General features: G+C 35.6%; 1 protein-coding gene across 4 annotated transcripts in view; it reads right to left on the reverse strand.

Annotated features, from left to right (window-relative positions):
* LOC148951589 (uncharacterized) overlaps positions 1-16,582 on the reverse strand; it is an 81,361-nt gene that overhangs the window by 37,179 nt on the left and 27,600 nt on the right. For all 4 annotated transcript variants that reach the window (XM_089090355.1, XM_089090358.1, XM_089090356.1 and 1 more), the window contains exons 4-5: positions 11,625-11,740; positions 9,049-9,631 (exon numbers count right to left, since the gene is read on the reverse strand). In XM_089090355.1, the coding sequence (XP_088946481.1) occupies positions 9,049-9,631; positions 11,625-11,740 (699 nt within the window). The remainder of the gene's footprint in view (positions 1-9,048; positions 9,632-11,624; positions 11,741-16,582) is intronic.

Consider the following 16,582-nt stretch of genomic DNA (forward strand, 5'->3'; position numbering starts at 1 on the left):
CAAGCCACTTAACTTTATCCAAACAGGGTAATAGAATCGAACCAAGGTTTAATGGAGATACAGAAATGCTACTATAAAAACACATAAACTCACACTTTCCCATATTAACAGATAGGCCAATATCACTAAGTAGAGAAGACAGCTTACGGATGTTCTGAGCCAGCCCTCGACGAGAAAAACTAACTAAAAGGTCATCGTCGGCATATGCACTATAACTTAAGCCAATATCACGAAAAAACACAGTGGGAGATAGATGTTTTAAACAAGTAGCGAGGACACATTTAAATATACAAGGAGATAAAACTCCTCCCTGTCTAACGCCTTTCCTAACAGCTATCGAATCAGAAGTATTTGACAGCCACTTAATACACACATAAGAATTATCATACCAATATCGCAATGTAGAAATAACTGAATAATTGACTCCAGAATAAGCAAGGGAATGCAAGGCCTGGGCGTGAACAACATTATCAAAATCCCCGGAAATGTCTACTGTGCAGAAATACAATGAACGCTTCTGGGCAAAAGCTTCCTTTAACAACCGGCTGAGCACATGATGCGCCTGGGGGCAACCTACCCCTCTTCTAAATCCTAATTGAAAAGACGAAAAATCGCACTTAGAAGTTATTTTAGGCAAAAGGACATACTCAAAAATCTTACTTATAAAGCAAGATACAGTAATCGGTCTATAATTCGAGCATGAATCTGGATCTTTACCGCGTTTAAGTATAGGCGTGACACTACCGGAGAGAAAACTATCAGGAACCACAGATTGAGCTATACAAATCTGGAATAATAACTGCAGTGGTTCAACAATAATGGGCGATCATAAGCAAAATACCTAAAGCATAGGCCATCACAATCAGGAGAATCTGATCTTTTTACTTCCTTCAGCGCCTAATGTAAATCACTCATACTTATCGCAGGGACTCTATATTGACAAACAGACACTGGCAGGACCGAACTAAGTAGATTAGAAAAAAGTTTCTGAACACACTGATTAAATACGGAAAATATGTCAGTATAATGGCGCACAAAAATTCATAACGTTTAATTCCGACTGAGGTGGGGGAGAACACTTACTGCTATTGATTAACTCTATTCCAAGTCATTTTACTATTTGGAGCGTCCCACGCGTTGAGCCTTGCATTACGTAAACAAGATTTGTATTCTTTCTTCGTTTTTTGCTTGACTGTAAACACAGCACCGGAGGAGGGTCGATCGCAAGCGTTCCACAATAGCAACCAAAACTTTGCGCGGTTCTTTACTTTTTTCACTTCCGGATGTATATTCCAAAGGGGCTTGCAAGACCCAGAACGCACGTGCTTAATCGGCAGTGCAATTTTTGTGGCCGACTTTAGACATGCCACTATCTGGTAATAATACGAATTTAGGTCTTCCTTAGAATCAGGGCACTTTATCGAAGTCTGGAGCAAGTGAAACGGGATATGTGAGCTATAATTACGTATGTATGCATTTATTTATTTTTTTCTCGAAAACGGCTCTATGTTTTTTCGGGGAAATTGGTATCCTGGCCTGAATAAAAGATCAAGATAGGTCAGAAGTTTGTGAAAATTCGTTAAGAGCCTTAATTTTAGAAGGCCTCATTTTTATATACATCAGTGTTGCAATGACGTTCTCACATTTGCCACACTTATGTGGAAAAATTAAAGATTTTCATGCATGGAAAAGTTTACATTAAATTGCTTAAACAGAAAAAAACTGGTAATTGTAAATACATTTGTATATACTTTGACAAGGGATTACAGCAATTCAAAAACTTTAAAAAGAAAACCAAAAGTTCGAAACTTAGTAGAAATTGTTGTTAGAAATCGCACTTGATTCAATAATCTTTTGACAAGAAAACTTTTGACTTGATTCAATAATCTTTTGACAAGACAGTATAAAAAGACATTAAATTGCGTAAACAGCAAAAAATAGTAATTGCAAAAATATTTGTATATATTTTTGAACAAGAGATAACAACAATTCAAAAAGCTTAGAAACGAAAAACCCAAAAGTTTGGAGCTTATTAGAAGTCGTTGTTAGAAATCGGACCTACTTGAATAATCAAATATCTTTGAAAAGACCACGGTATGAAAAGACATTAAATTGCTTAAAGAGCAAGAAACTGGTAACTGTAAAAACATTTGTATATATTTTAACAAGGGATTACAACAATTCAAAAACCTTAAAATAGAAAACCAAAACTTTGAAACTTAGCAGACAATCGGTGTTAGAAATCGAACTTGCATCAATAATCAAATATCTTTAAAAATAGTGAAGTATAAAAAGACATATCAGTCTGAAAAACTTACCTAGAAATAGACCCAAGAAAAGAAAATTTAAAGTTTATAAATAATAATTCGTTGGAAGAAGAGAAGTTTTTGTCCCATCACCTGAACAATTAACAAATCTACAACCTGGATCATCTTGTAATAGTAGACTAATAAGGGAAACTAAAGCAAAGGGCATTGTCAAATTGTCTGAAGTAATGAAAATGAAGAAGAAAGAAAAATGGGGTTTGAAAATAAGCTACAGCGGAGTCAAAACGTGCCAAATTGAAAATGATAGTTATGATAATTGGGTTTGTGATTTTGACATGGACCAGGTCATCAATGCTTACCATGCCTTTGTTAAAAAAGAATTAAGTTTTGGCGATCTGTATTTCATAATGTCAAATAACAAGACGGGGCAAATGTCGACGTTCAACACTTTATAAATGCTCCAAGCGATGAAATAGCTATAAATAAAGACATTAGAGTTTATAAGGACGTTAACCAAGAATCTGATACTGCATCAGCCTCTGTAAAAAAAAACAAAGGTTCAGCGTTATGTTTTTTATAATGACAAAAGACAAGACAGGACAAAAGTTAAAGGTCCCATAACGAAAAAAAACGTATTTTTACAAAGGCGCTAATTCTAATTTAAAGTCATTTAAAATGTATTAAGGGGTTGATTGACCAAAACAAAGCAGAGATAAATGGGAATAGAAAACTAGTGGAAGTGAGAATCACAACAGCTAATGAAAAGGCATGGAACAAACGACAGCGAGAATCACTTTGATTGTAAGCGAAATGTTGAACAGTGATCTGTGGTTGAAAACTGGAAAAGACATATTTGTTATCTATAACGCCTTAAGAAATTAAATGAGATGATGTATGAATCTAAACTGCTAAAGCAAAAGGCATGGAAAAAATTTCTGATGTAATAATGAATAGAAATGGACATTGAAATCTACGGTTGGAAAACGAGGAACAGCGATGACTGGCCACAAAAACGATCTAAATAGGTCAGGAATTTCTTATTTTTTTTAATGAAAATCCAAAATGAAGAAGAAAGAAAAATTGGGTTAGAAGATAAGCGACAGCGAGGATCAAAATGTGTCATAATTGAAAATAATAGTTATGATGATTGAACTTGGGATTTTGCAATGGATGAAGGTCATCAATGCTTACCATACCTTTCTAAAAAAACAAAGTTTCGGCGATATGTATATCATAATGACAATAGACAAGCGAGGTTAAAAGTCAACGTTCAACATTCTATAAAAGCTCCAAGCGATGAAATAGCTAAAATAAAGCCATTAGAGTTTATATGGACGTCAGCCAAGATCCTGATACTGCATCAGTCTCTGTTAAAAAAAACAAAAAGGTTCAGCGTTATGTTTTTCACAATGACAAAAGACAAGCAATTACAAAATTTACAAATCCAATAACAAAAAACATGAACGTATTTTTTTAAAGATGTTTATTATCAATTAAGGTAATTTTGAATGCTTAGGCTAAAGGGCTAATTGATGAAACTTAAGCACGAGCAAACGGGAATAGAAAACTAGTGAATTTGAAAATCGCAACAGCTAAAGAAAAGAGAATCGGACAAACGACCGCGAGAATCTCATTGAATTGTAAACGAAATTTTGAATAGTGATCTATGGTTGGGAATTGTAAAAGGCGTATGTGTTATCCATAACGTTTTAAAAAATCAAATAAGATGATGTATGAATCTAAACTGCTAAAGCAAAAGCGATGGAAAAAATTTTCTGAGTTAAAGAAAAACAAAAATGGACAACGAAATCTACGGTTGGAAAACAAGGAACAGCGATGACTGGCCTCAAAAACGATCTAAATAGGTCTGGATTTTAAAAAAGAATTCGTATTTTTCACAGCATGGCTGTGTCAAACCTGTAATGACGTCATGAAATGACGAAAAGGCTCACATTGTCTGTCGTTAGAAGACAAGCAACAATGAGAATCAATATATAGAAGCCTACCACGTGCCAAGTGCCAGGGTTCCCGGTACTATATATATCTTTATATATATATATATATATATATATATATATATATATATATATAACTTTTAGCCAAGAAGTGCAATGGGAGAGCCAACCGTCCTGTGCTTTCGCACACCCTTCCTTTTTTCTTTTTACCTTCCCCAAGTTTCTCCAGGTACCTATTGAGAGCTGGGCCGACTCTAGCTGAGCTTAAAGAGTTAAGCCACTGACACCCGTTCTAAACTAATAACTGGCAATACAAAAAACCCGAGCCCCCTATCCTCATGGACAAAGGATTTCAAGTATAGAATTATGTAAAACACAAAAGTTTCTGGAAAATGTAACTAACTAAACTCTAAAATGTCTTTAATCATGCTTTTGCGAAATTACTACCGTTACTCATGCGGTCTCAAAAAAACTATTAGTTGTTTATTACGATTAATCAAAAAAAACTTTTTGCTCAAAATAAGTTTTTGAAAAAAAAAGTAAAGAACTCCATTAAACCAAAAATGAACAAAATGAACAAAAGCATACAACTACCACAAACCAGTATCAATAAATAAATGAACCACAAAACAAACAGTAATTAAAATAAGTCAAACTCAAAACAAGCAGAAATTAATCTGAGTAGGGTTCTAAACCCTATGCTTTCTAAAAGACCCAATACAATTTGTACTTTACTGAAAAAACCCTACTCAGATTAATTTCTGCTTGTTTTGAGTTTGACTCTGTTATTTATTTTAATTTCTGCTTGTTTTGGGTTTCATTTATTTATTTATACTGATTTGTGGTAGTTGTATGCTTGGTAGATTATTTGATTCTATTTTTTTTTTTCATTTTTGGTTTAATGATGTTCTTTACTTTTTGTTTTGAAAAACATATTTTGTGCAAGAAGCTGTTTTTGATTAATTTCTGTTCGTTTTATATTGACATAGTCTTTTTCAGGGAGAAAGTCTGAGCCTCTTCTAAAATTAAACAACCATCCCTTCCATAAAAACCTTAAATATCCCCTGGGTATAACATATATCCCTTGCCCCTAATCTCGGGTTTTTTTTTCAACCCCAAAAACCTTTTATATGATATTTAGACTATTATGAATAGAATGGCTATCTAAAAATTTCTAATTAGACGTATTTTGGGACAATACGACGTGTGTGTGTATGGTGGAGGGGATAGGTGCCCTCTGATCACTTTGACTCTTAAAAAGAGCACTAGAGCGTCTGATTATCAGTCAAATAAGTCCCCTCCGAAGTTTATAAGACCCCAATTTCTATAAAAACCCTATATGTCCCCAGGGCATAACTTACAACCCTTGCCATTAGGGCTGAGGGGACTTGTTATTGTCAAAGACATAATTTCCCGACCTTTCTGATGGGCTGAATAGAATGGCTATATCAAAATTTGCCCTCTGATCCCGCTCGACTAATAAAAAAAGGTACTAGTCTGTCAATTTCCAATCGAATGAGCCCTTTTTGAAGCAGCTACGACAAAACTTTCTATAAAAATCTTACATGCCACAAGGGCATAACTTACGACCTTTTTCTTGAGGGCTATAGGGGGAGGGTTTTCATCCTCAAAGACATAATTTCCAGACCTTTCAGCTACGTTGAACAAAATGGCCATATCAAAATGTTGATCAGAAACGTTTGAGGAAATGATGGGCGTGGGGAGAGGCGATTCTCTCTCCGATTACTTTCGACTATTAAAAAGGGCAACAGCCCCCTCAATTTCTAATCGAAAGAGCCCTTTTAGAGGTCTTTACGACAACACTTTCTATAAAAACAATATATGCCCCCAGGGCATAACTTACAACCTTATCTCTGAGAGTTGTGGGGGGGGGGGTATCATAGTCAAAAACATAATTTCCGGACCCTTCAACTACGTTCAACAAACAGGCTATATCAAAATGTTGAACTAAAGTGTTTGGGGAAATGATGGGCGTGGGGGGGGGGGGGGAAGGAGCATTCGCCCTCCGATCACTTTTGACTATTAATAAGGGCACTCGTCCTCTCAATTAACAATTAAATGAGTCCTTTTATTTTAGTTATACTGACTGTAACGTGTTTTATTTAAATTATATTAGAAAATAAACATGCCAAAATTCCTGTGAGAGGGGGGTTAGTTGCCCTCCAATCACTTTCGACTATTAAAAAGGGCACTACCCCTTTGAATTTCTAATCGAATGAGCACTTTTTCAAGTTTCTACGACAAAGATTTCAATAAAAACCTTATATGCCCTCAGTGCATAACCTACAACCTTAGCCCTGAGGGCTCTTGGGGGAGTGTCATCCCCAGAGACCTTATTTCCAGAACTTTCAACTACGTTGAACAAAATGGGTATCTCAAAATTTTGATTCTATGTTTTTGGGGAAATGGTGGGAGTGAGAGGGGGGTTAGCTGCCCTCCAATTACGTTCCACTATTAAAAAGAGCACTAGCCATTTCAATTTCCAATCGAATGAGCCCTTTTTGAAGTTTCTATGAAAACGCTTTGGGGGGGGGAGGTTGTCATCCTTAGACCTAAGTTACAAAACTTTCAACTACGTTGAACAAAATGGCTATCTAAAAATTTTGATTGGATTAGTTTGGGGAACAAGTGGGCGTGATAGGGGAGGTTAGTTGCCCTCCAATCACTTTCGACTATCAAAAAGGGCACTATCCCTTTGAATTTCCAATCGAATGAGCAATTTTTCAAGTTTCTACGATAAAGCTTTCAATAAAACCTTATATGCCCCCAGGACATAACCTATAGCCCTTGCCCTCAGGGCTCCGAGGTGGTTATCATCCTCAAAGACCTAATTTCCAGAATTTTCAACTACATTGAACAAAATGGTTATCTCAAAATGTTGATTGGATGTGTTTGGATAAATGGTGAGTGTGAGAGGGGGGTTAGTTGCCCTTTAATCAATTTTGACTATTAAAAAGGACAATAGCCATTTCAATTCCAATCAAACGAGCCCTTTTTGAAGTTTCTACGACAAAGCTTTTTATAAAAACCATATATACCCCCAGGGCATAACATACAACCCTTGCCCTGAGGGCTGTGGGGGGAGTGTCCTCCTCAAAAACATAATTTGCATTTTGAAATCAGCTAGGCTGAATATATGGCCATTTCTAAAATTTTGGTTGGATGAGTTTAGGAAAATGGTAGGCGTGGAAGGAATTTTAGTTCCCTCCTAATCATTTTCGACTATTAAAAAGGGCATTAGCTCTTCCAATTTCCAATGGGATGGGCCCTTTTCGAAGTCTTGAAGACAACTCCTTCGATACGAAGTGCCCTGGTCTAGAAAAAAAAAATACATTGTGCCAAAATCGTTCTTTACTTAGGCAGCGCTATTGGGCTGCCTATGATTTATGGTAGTTTTACACTTGAAAAATTATTAGACTTTATTTCTGTTCATGTATGATGCCTTTCAGGGATGTTGGCAGACTGATATACAGTCCGATTTGATATACAATTAGATATTTCAGATTAAAAAAATAGAATTATTAATATCAAACGCACAACTTACCATCAGCCCCACAGCTCTTAGTTTAAGCTCGTTTTGAGTTTGACTCGGTTATTTATTTATTTTTTTGTTCGCTTTGGGTTTCATTTCTTTATTTATTTCAATTTATAGTAATTCTACAATAGAAAAATTATTAGATTTTAGGGATACATCTCAGGGATGATGGCAGACAGATATATTTTACCCTCGGAGGAGGTTTAAAACCAAATTTGAGGCACAAGGCGGTTCAAACTAGATTTTATGTGACTAAGTTACTTGTTTTTAACATTAGGTTTATTTTTGAAAATTATTAGTATAAGTATTCTGAAATACATAATCCCCAAAAAGAATCAACTAAATTGAATACCTACGCGTAAAAGTGATTCCAACAGATTCCAGTGATTCTAACAGAATTATTCTTAGTTACTTTCTGGATGGAACAGAGGTGACTGAAATTGTACATTTTGTTACTTTATGGGTACGTGACGTCAGCGAATGACATATTTTATTTAGTTACTAACAGGCTATGCCTGGAGTAACTATTGTACCTTTTGTTTATTCTTATCTTCCTGTTTTTATCCTTTTTTCAACTTTGTTTCTATTTCCATTTTCTCGTTGTCATCTGCACTAAGTATGCGCTGTTCGATCAAGGCGAAATATTCGCTTTAATAATTTGTTCTCTCGACTAATCCCCTAGCCTTAGACTCGTATTTTTTTTTTGCCTTGTTTTAACCTAAGTCAACACGGTATGCCTCTATTGCCTTTTGAAGGATCATTTTGGGTATGGTCTGTGCTTTTGTGCAGCTTCCTTTATCAGCAAAGGTACACATTCACTAAAAGAATAAAGATTTGCTAGATGTTTTCTAGAGAAATTGCCTACGGATTATTCCGGATACCCGGCTAACTGACCCTATTTCAAACAGTAGAGTGTACGAAAAGTGTGGTTCAATCCAGTTTTCTAGGGTTATAATGAGAGAAAAGTTGAGATGGCTAGGGCACATTCTGCAGAGAAAGCCGTCTAGGGCTAAAGGAAAAGCAGGTCATCCGTGGTTGGGGTGGGAGGATGTCCTAAAAAATTTTTTAAGGGAAATGGAAACTTCCTGAGAGGATGTAAAGTGGGAGGCTTTGAAAAGATTGTGATGAAAGAGGAGCGTGCGTAGCTGTGTTGGCCTCAGGCGGCTTGGTGCTGCGGTGAGTTATTTGTGCAGTAGCATGTGAAGGTTTTGTCCGTCCGATCCCCTACATACATAAATGTGCTACGATCAATATCAAACATATAACTTACCATGAGATTCGGACGCTGCGGAGCTCTTCGTATTATTGATCAACGTAGCAAAGCCACCTTTAGTGCTGACAGTTACAGCGGAGGCTGATGAAGAAAATAAAGCTGCTCCTGAATCTGGTTGCGCTGGCTGTGAGCCATTTGTAAACGTTGGAATTGCACCTGAAGCCACACTTTCTGAAGTAGTGCTTTGCGTCGCAGCTGCGAAAGAACCGCCGAAAGATGACTCTGTAGCTGTGAAAGGGGATACATTTTTGCTGATTAAAGATTCGTCTGTTACAGACGGAAGTGCTTCAGAAGAGTCACGACCAGAAATGAATCTAACTTCTGGCTCTTCAACTATTTTAATGCCTACAGCCTTTCTAAATGCTTTTTTGAACCCTGCTTGTCGTTTGTCATCGATTTCTCTATCTTTTTTTAAGTCTTCAGCTGAAACAATTCTCTGTGATGGGATGATAACATTTTCTGGCTCAGCTGTGATTCGGACGGTAACACGTTCAGGTGTCTCTGACCTCTGATCTGTCTGTAGCCTTAAGCTCTGCTCATGATCTTCTTCCATGGTTGATACAATCTCGGTCTCTTCCATCTGAAATATTCTTTTTAAGTTATTATAATGTAAAGTGGATCGCTTTAAAACAGCACTTTTCACAGAGAGAAAGTTTTTGCCCAAAAGCCTAGTAACTTTGCTATTGATCGAAATCTTAGATTATGCTCATAGAAGGAAAACTTTCACCGAAAAAAGCTTAGCAGCTTTGCAATTGACTGGAATTCTAAATAATACTCATGGAGGGAACATTTTCACTAAAAAGCTTAGTAACTTTACTATTGACCAGAATTTTAGATAAAGCTCGCGAAGATGCTGCTCATAGAGGGAAAATTTTCGCCAAAAAGCTTAGTCACTTTGCTATTGACCGAAATTTTAAACAATGCTCACGGAGATAAGATATTATTTATTTTCAAAAGGTTATCACAATCTCTAATAGAGAAAGCAAAAGAAAGAGACAGCTAATAGAGCAAGATAAAAGTCAAAGAAGCACCAGTCAAGCATAAAAATGGTCAATAAAAATTTAACGCAAAAAAAAAAAAAAAAAAAAAAAAAAAAAAAAATCCATGTCCAAGAACTAAAACGAACTTTATGCAAGTAATGGCAAACCAAAAACAGAGGGGAGGTGAGGGGATAGAATGATAATACATTGTTACAAACACAGTTCATATAATTATCCAGTAAGCTTATCGCAGATCATTTCTGGTCTTCGTTCTCGGTGCGAACAAAAAGCTCCTCTCACTTCTTCGTGCAGTTATTAATAGCGGGTTTCCACTTGTTTCCGATTGCTTCGCGTCTGACTTGTCTACCCGTGAAAAGATCTGACGCCGCTTATGTTTCTACGTTCTCTGGAGCACTCGCACCCCGGTCCGGGTTTTTATAATGGGTGAGATAGGGAATGATCATTCTGGATAATTATATGAACTGTGGTTACAAACAACTATCACAGACTAAAAGAAAAAATAGCCTGATTTCATATTCCAAGTCCAATACCGTAAAAACAAAAACAATTAAAATCAATGTCAATTAACTGAAAAATGAAATATTTAAAATTAACGAAGGGCTTGCTCAAAAGACTAGGCTAAAAACGAGATAGAGATCAAATAAGTATCACAAATGGGCTAAATTCAAGTGATCAAAGATAAAAGAAGCGAGCATTGTGAGCATACACCATCAACTAAAATAAGGGACGGATGAGTCAATTTTGGTTCAGGACACATATCAGGAATTATTTAGAAAATGCTTCTAACGGAGGGAACATTTTCGCCAAAAAGCTTAGTAGCTTTGCTATTGACCAGAATTTTAAATAGTGCTCAAGGAGAGAAAACTTTCGCCCTAAAGCTTAGTAGCTTTGCTAATACCGAAACTTGAGAACATAAATGCAGCATCAAATAGTATCTTTATGTAATCCCGAAATGCCTCCAGTCAGCCTTTATTAGACGAAGTAAATTTTATAGTATCCGATTTGAATTTATACCTGATAAGTGACAGGATTGCTTGAAAACAAAACTCATCAAACGCTTTTAATTGGCTTCATGTATTGTAAAGAATTCATTTTCCAAAAGAAAATATTTTAAAAATATTTAAAAGATTACCGTGAGATTTGTTTGTTCAAAAATTTTCCAAAAATAATTGTCACTAAAATTAAAGCATTTTCCCATCCAATACATCAAATCTATAAGAGAGTCAGTCCTCATATAAGTTTTATATCTTTAGTGCTTTATTTTTCAGATAGAATTCAAGAAAGTCATAAAAAGTGAGCTAAATGAAAATTGGAAGAAATTCAGGGTAATTATGGAAGTATTGAAATCCTGTGTAAACCGGGTCATAGGACCCCTCCCATTTCATGTCTGTCTGATTAGTGGTATCAAAATTTTGGAAACCCAAGGCATTTCATTCAAATTCTACAGATTTTTTTTTTCACAAATACAAGACAAGGAATAGTAGTAACTTACCGTAACACTTGCATTTTTCGTCTATATTAGTGAAATCTACATTTTATCTACATGACATCTAGAATAGCAGTAACACTTACCGTAACATAAGTGTCATCTACATTTTTTCTTTTCTGAGAAGAGATCAAGACTACTTCAGGTTCCATGCTGTCACGATCCTCTGATCTCTTGCATTTCTTGCAAATAATAAAAGAATCTAAAATAACGGCAAAGAATTAATGTAAATTAAGTTAATTTATATAATGGAATTATATATAAATACATATATGTATTATAATATATAAACGATATATATATATATATATATATATATATATATATATATATATATATATATATATATATATATATATATATATATATATATATATATATATATATATATATATATATATATATATATATACTTCTATGGTTCCCGACAGTTTTCTCTGTGGCACAGTCACCTCTGTTTTGAAGCGTGGAAAAACTTCGTCAGAGTGTAGTTCTTATCGACCAATTACTGTGTCGTGCACTCTTAGCAAAGTTTTTGAATATATTCTTCTCCCTTTCATTTCAGAAAATGTTAATTTTGGTGAAAACCAATTTGGCTTTCAAAAAAGACTGGGATGTCAGCACGCCCATCGTGTTCTAGCTTCCCTCGTGTTGCTATCTTTTAATGATAAATCTTCCCTTCATATCTGTGCTCTTGATCTTTCAAAAGATTTCAATAGTACAGACCACTCAGATGCACTACTCATTTTTTTCCAACAGTATTAACCTTTCTATTGTTGATTTGTTACAGTACTGGTATTCGAACTCTTTTATTCGGGTAAAATGTAATGGAGCAGTTTCTGATTCAAAGGTGTTTCTTTGGCGTGGAGTCCGACAAGGTGGTGTGCTTTCTCCAACTATTTTTAAGTTATGTACTGCTCCTATTCTTTTATCCTTGCCTTCGACTTTCATTTCTGATGAAATTGATGTCTCGTATCTTGCTTATGCGGACGATGTTCTCCTTGTCAGTCGTTCTAGGGCTGCAGTCTCACATTCTGTCAGCTGGATCTCAGACCAGTTCAGACGGATTGGGTTTATGTTGAACGTTGATGAGTGCGAATATACTTCATTTAAGTTGAGTGTAATTCTCCCTCTTAATTGTGATATTTTCTCTATTCCCTGGGTCTCTACTTTTTAGGGGCTTGGTCTTAACATTACTAATAATATAAAAATCCTTTAGGCTCTGACAGTTTCTAATGCAAAAAAAAAAAAAAAATTAAGGTAGGGTATTCAAAAGTTTTTGCAAATAGAGAGAGGTACAATAGAAAAGCACTTGGGAAATTATATTCTTCATTTTGCGATCATTCTATTCTTTCTTTATCTGGTTTTCTTCCAATTCTGAAGCCTAAAGATCTGAATTCTATCCGGACTTATTATTTTAAATTTTCTTGGTACCTTTTGTGCCTCCCTCTGTGGTTCTGGAACCGGCATCTAATATTGCGATTCGGCCTCCCTGATTTACAGGAAAAAAGTGACTGTGCTTGCAGGATAGCTGTTGTTATCTGCAGGTCTTACTGCGCACCATACTTTACGTTATTTTAATTAAATAATTGTTAAGTGTGCGAGTTTGCTTTTTTTTTCTTTTTTTTTTTTTTTTGTTCTTGATTTACGCTGCTTCTTTTTTATAGTGGGTAATAAATAAATTATAATTTTTATTATATATATATATATATATATATATATATATATATATTTATATATATATATATATATATAAGTAACATAACAAATTAAAAATTAATTAATGTAAAGAAAAAAGAAACACAGAGTCAGTGATGGGAACTGACCGAAATTTTCGGAAAATACTCCCTAGTCCTATTTACTCTTGCATAATTCTTCTGAGCAAAATACAGTGTGTTAATGTTAGACCTACAGTATATAATATTAGCCCTACTCCTATTATACTCCCAGTAAAAATAATTATGTCATCATTCCATAGGACCCGTCAGGCTTTTGAAAGAACTCTAACTCATCCACAATTTTATGGTTATTTAAAATTAGAAATTTCTAATTTCAAGAAAAAAAAAAAAAAAAAAAAAAAAAAAAAAAAAAAAAACTGGGAGTCAGTACAAGACCATACTTCCCACCAAAACCTAGAATTTTATGAAATTAAATAAAAAAACAAGTTTTTTCTAACTGAAAGAAAGGAACGACGTTAAAACTTAAAACGAACAGAAATTATTCCTTATATGAAAGGGACTGTCTCTCTCTTTACGCTAAAGTTTTTTATTGTTTAAAAAAATTGAGTCGTGAGAAAGTCAAACTTTAGCGTAAAGAGCGAGGCGTTGAGGAGGGGACAGCCCCTTTCATATACGGAATAATTTCTGTTCGTTTTAATTTTTAACGTCGGTCCTTACTTTCAGTTAAAAAAACTTTTTTTTTTATTATTTAATTTTTGAACGTTTTTTAATAAATGCAGGTTTTGATATTGGCTCACCGGACATGAATAATTAAAACAAAATGTGCATATTCATTTAATTTTATTTGGTTAAATGGCTTTCTCGAAACTTGTTTAATTTTATTTAAGAACGCTTTTATTAGTAATAAATATACGTAACTTACGAATTAACTTACGTAACGAAGTTCTATATTCATATATTTTTAATACATATATTAGGGTGTTCGCCCCCTAGTCAATACCTTGCTCTTTAAGCTAAAGTTCGGATTTTATTCCAATTCTTTAAAAATGACCGCTTAATCACAAAGGCCGCTAATTAGAATAAATGGCTCTTATGAAAGTACTAAAAAATCTTTGGTTTAAAGAGCGAGGTATTGACTAGGGGGTGAACCCAATCATATATGTAATAATTTCTGTTCGTTTAAAGTTTTGATGTTGCTGCTTTTGCAGTTGAAAAACTTGTTTTTTATATTTAATTTCTGATTTTTTTTTAAATAATGCTGGGAAGTCCGGCGTCCCCTTCATAGCAATGTTCCTCCCCCATGAAAACTACCTTCATGGAAAGATACTCCCACATAACCCCCGACACACCCACCCCCCACTACCAGGAAAAATCTCCTCTGAAAACGTCTGTATAATTCCCAATAACCAATACTATATGTTAACACTGGGTAAAGTTCACAACTTTCAGCCCTCCCCCCAGGAACTTCGGAGGATTAAGTCATTCTAAAAGACATACTTGTCTTTTAGAAAAAATTACCGCGGGAGGAGGCCTAGTTGCCCTCCATTTTTTGGTCACTTAAAAAGGGCACTAGAACTTTTAATTTCATTCCATTCCAATGAGCCCTCCCACTATATTCTCGGACCCCTGGGTCTATACCATCACCCCTGGAAAAAAAAAAAAAAAAAAAAAAAAAATAAACACGCACCTGGCAAAAAAATGCAAAATTCCACATTTTTGTAGATAGGAGCTTGAAACCTCTACAGTAGGGTTCTCTGATACGGTGAATATGATGGTGTGATTTTCATTAAGTTTCTATAGCTTTTAGAGGGTTTTCCCCCCTTTTTTCGAAAATCGGTCAAATTTTCTCAAGCACGTAACTTTTGATGATTAGGACTAAACTTGATGAAACTTATATATTTTAAATCAGCATTAAAATTTGATTCTTTTGATGTATCTATTTGTATCAAAATACCGTTTTCTAGAGTTTCGGTTACCATTGAGCCGGGTCGCTCCTTACTTACAGTTCGTTACCACGAACTGTTTGATACATTTGACCATTAACAGGTATTTATGAAATGTATGGAAAACGGGGTTTTGCCTTTCATAAGCAGCGCAATAGCGCTGCCTAAGTAAAGATCGATGTGGGCACAATGTATAATTTTTTTTTTTTTTTACCAAAGCACTTCGCTTCGTATAGAAGGGATTGTCGTAGAAACTTCGAAAGGAGCTCATTCGATTGTAACTGAAAGTTCTAGTACCCCTATTAGGAGACAAAAGGGATTGGAGGGCAACCAGCTCCCTCCCCCCACACGCCCATCATTCCCGAACACATCCAATCAAAATTTTAAGACAACTATTTTGTTGAGCATACTTGATAGGTCCAGTAGTTATGTTTATGAGGATGACAATCCTAATCCACAGCCATCAGGGCAAGGGCTATAAATAATACTAGTTGCCCATTATAACATATAAGGTTTTTTTATGGGAAGGGTGGTCCTATAAAACTTCAGAAAGGACTCATTCGATTGGAAATCAGAAGTTATAGGGCCCTTTTTAAGGGTCAAAAGTGATCAGAGAGCAACTTGTCCCCTCCCCCACGTCCTCCTTTTCCCAAATGCGTCCGATAGAAATTTTGAGATAGCCATTTTGTTAAAAATAGTACTAAGATCATGTAGCAAGGTCTTCGGGGTTGACACAATCCTTCAGAAGCTGGAGGAAAGGGTTGTAAGTTATGCCCCGGGGGGCATATAAGGTTTTTATGGAAGGGGTGGTGGAGCAAACTTTAGAGGAGGCTCATTTGATTGGACATTGACAATTCTAGATCCCTTTTAAGAGTCAAAAGTGATAGGGGCAACTAGCCCCCCCCCCCCACCCCCGATGCCATTTTTTTTCCCAAACGCAGCTGATCGAAACTGTGAGATAGCGATTTTATACAAAATAGTCCAAAGATCATATAACAATGCCTCCAGGGTTACACAACCCCCTAGAATCCAGCGGCAAGGATTCTGAATTATGCCCAAGGGGCACATATGGTTTTTAGGGAACGGGTGGTCATATAAACTTCAGAGGTGAATCACTTGATTAGAAATTGGAAGTTCTCGTGCTCTTTTTACGAGTCAAAAGCAATTGGAGGGCAACCACCCATCCCCATACCCTTCATTTCCCAAAACACATCCAATCAAATTTTGAGACAGCTATTTTGTTCAGCATTGTTGAAAGGTCCAGTAATTATGTCCTTGGGGATTCCACCCCCCCCAGAGCCCTCAGGGCAAGTGATGTAAGCTAGGTAACATGTCCATTGTTTACATAAAAGTATATGTTATTGAGAAAGCTGGACACTTTTGAACTTTACTTTCCCAAAAGACGAAGGGCATTCAGGTGAG

Source organism: Artemia sp. Qi Xiang Cuo, chromosome 6, assembly GCF_049724085.1.
Source record: "Artemia sp. Qi Xiang Cuo chromosome 6, ASM4972408v1, whole genome shotgun sequence".
Taxonomy (NCBI): Eukaryota; Metazoa; Arthropoda; class Branchiopoda; order Anostraca; family Artemiidae; genus Artemia; species Artemia sp. Qi Xiang Cuo.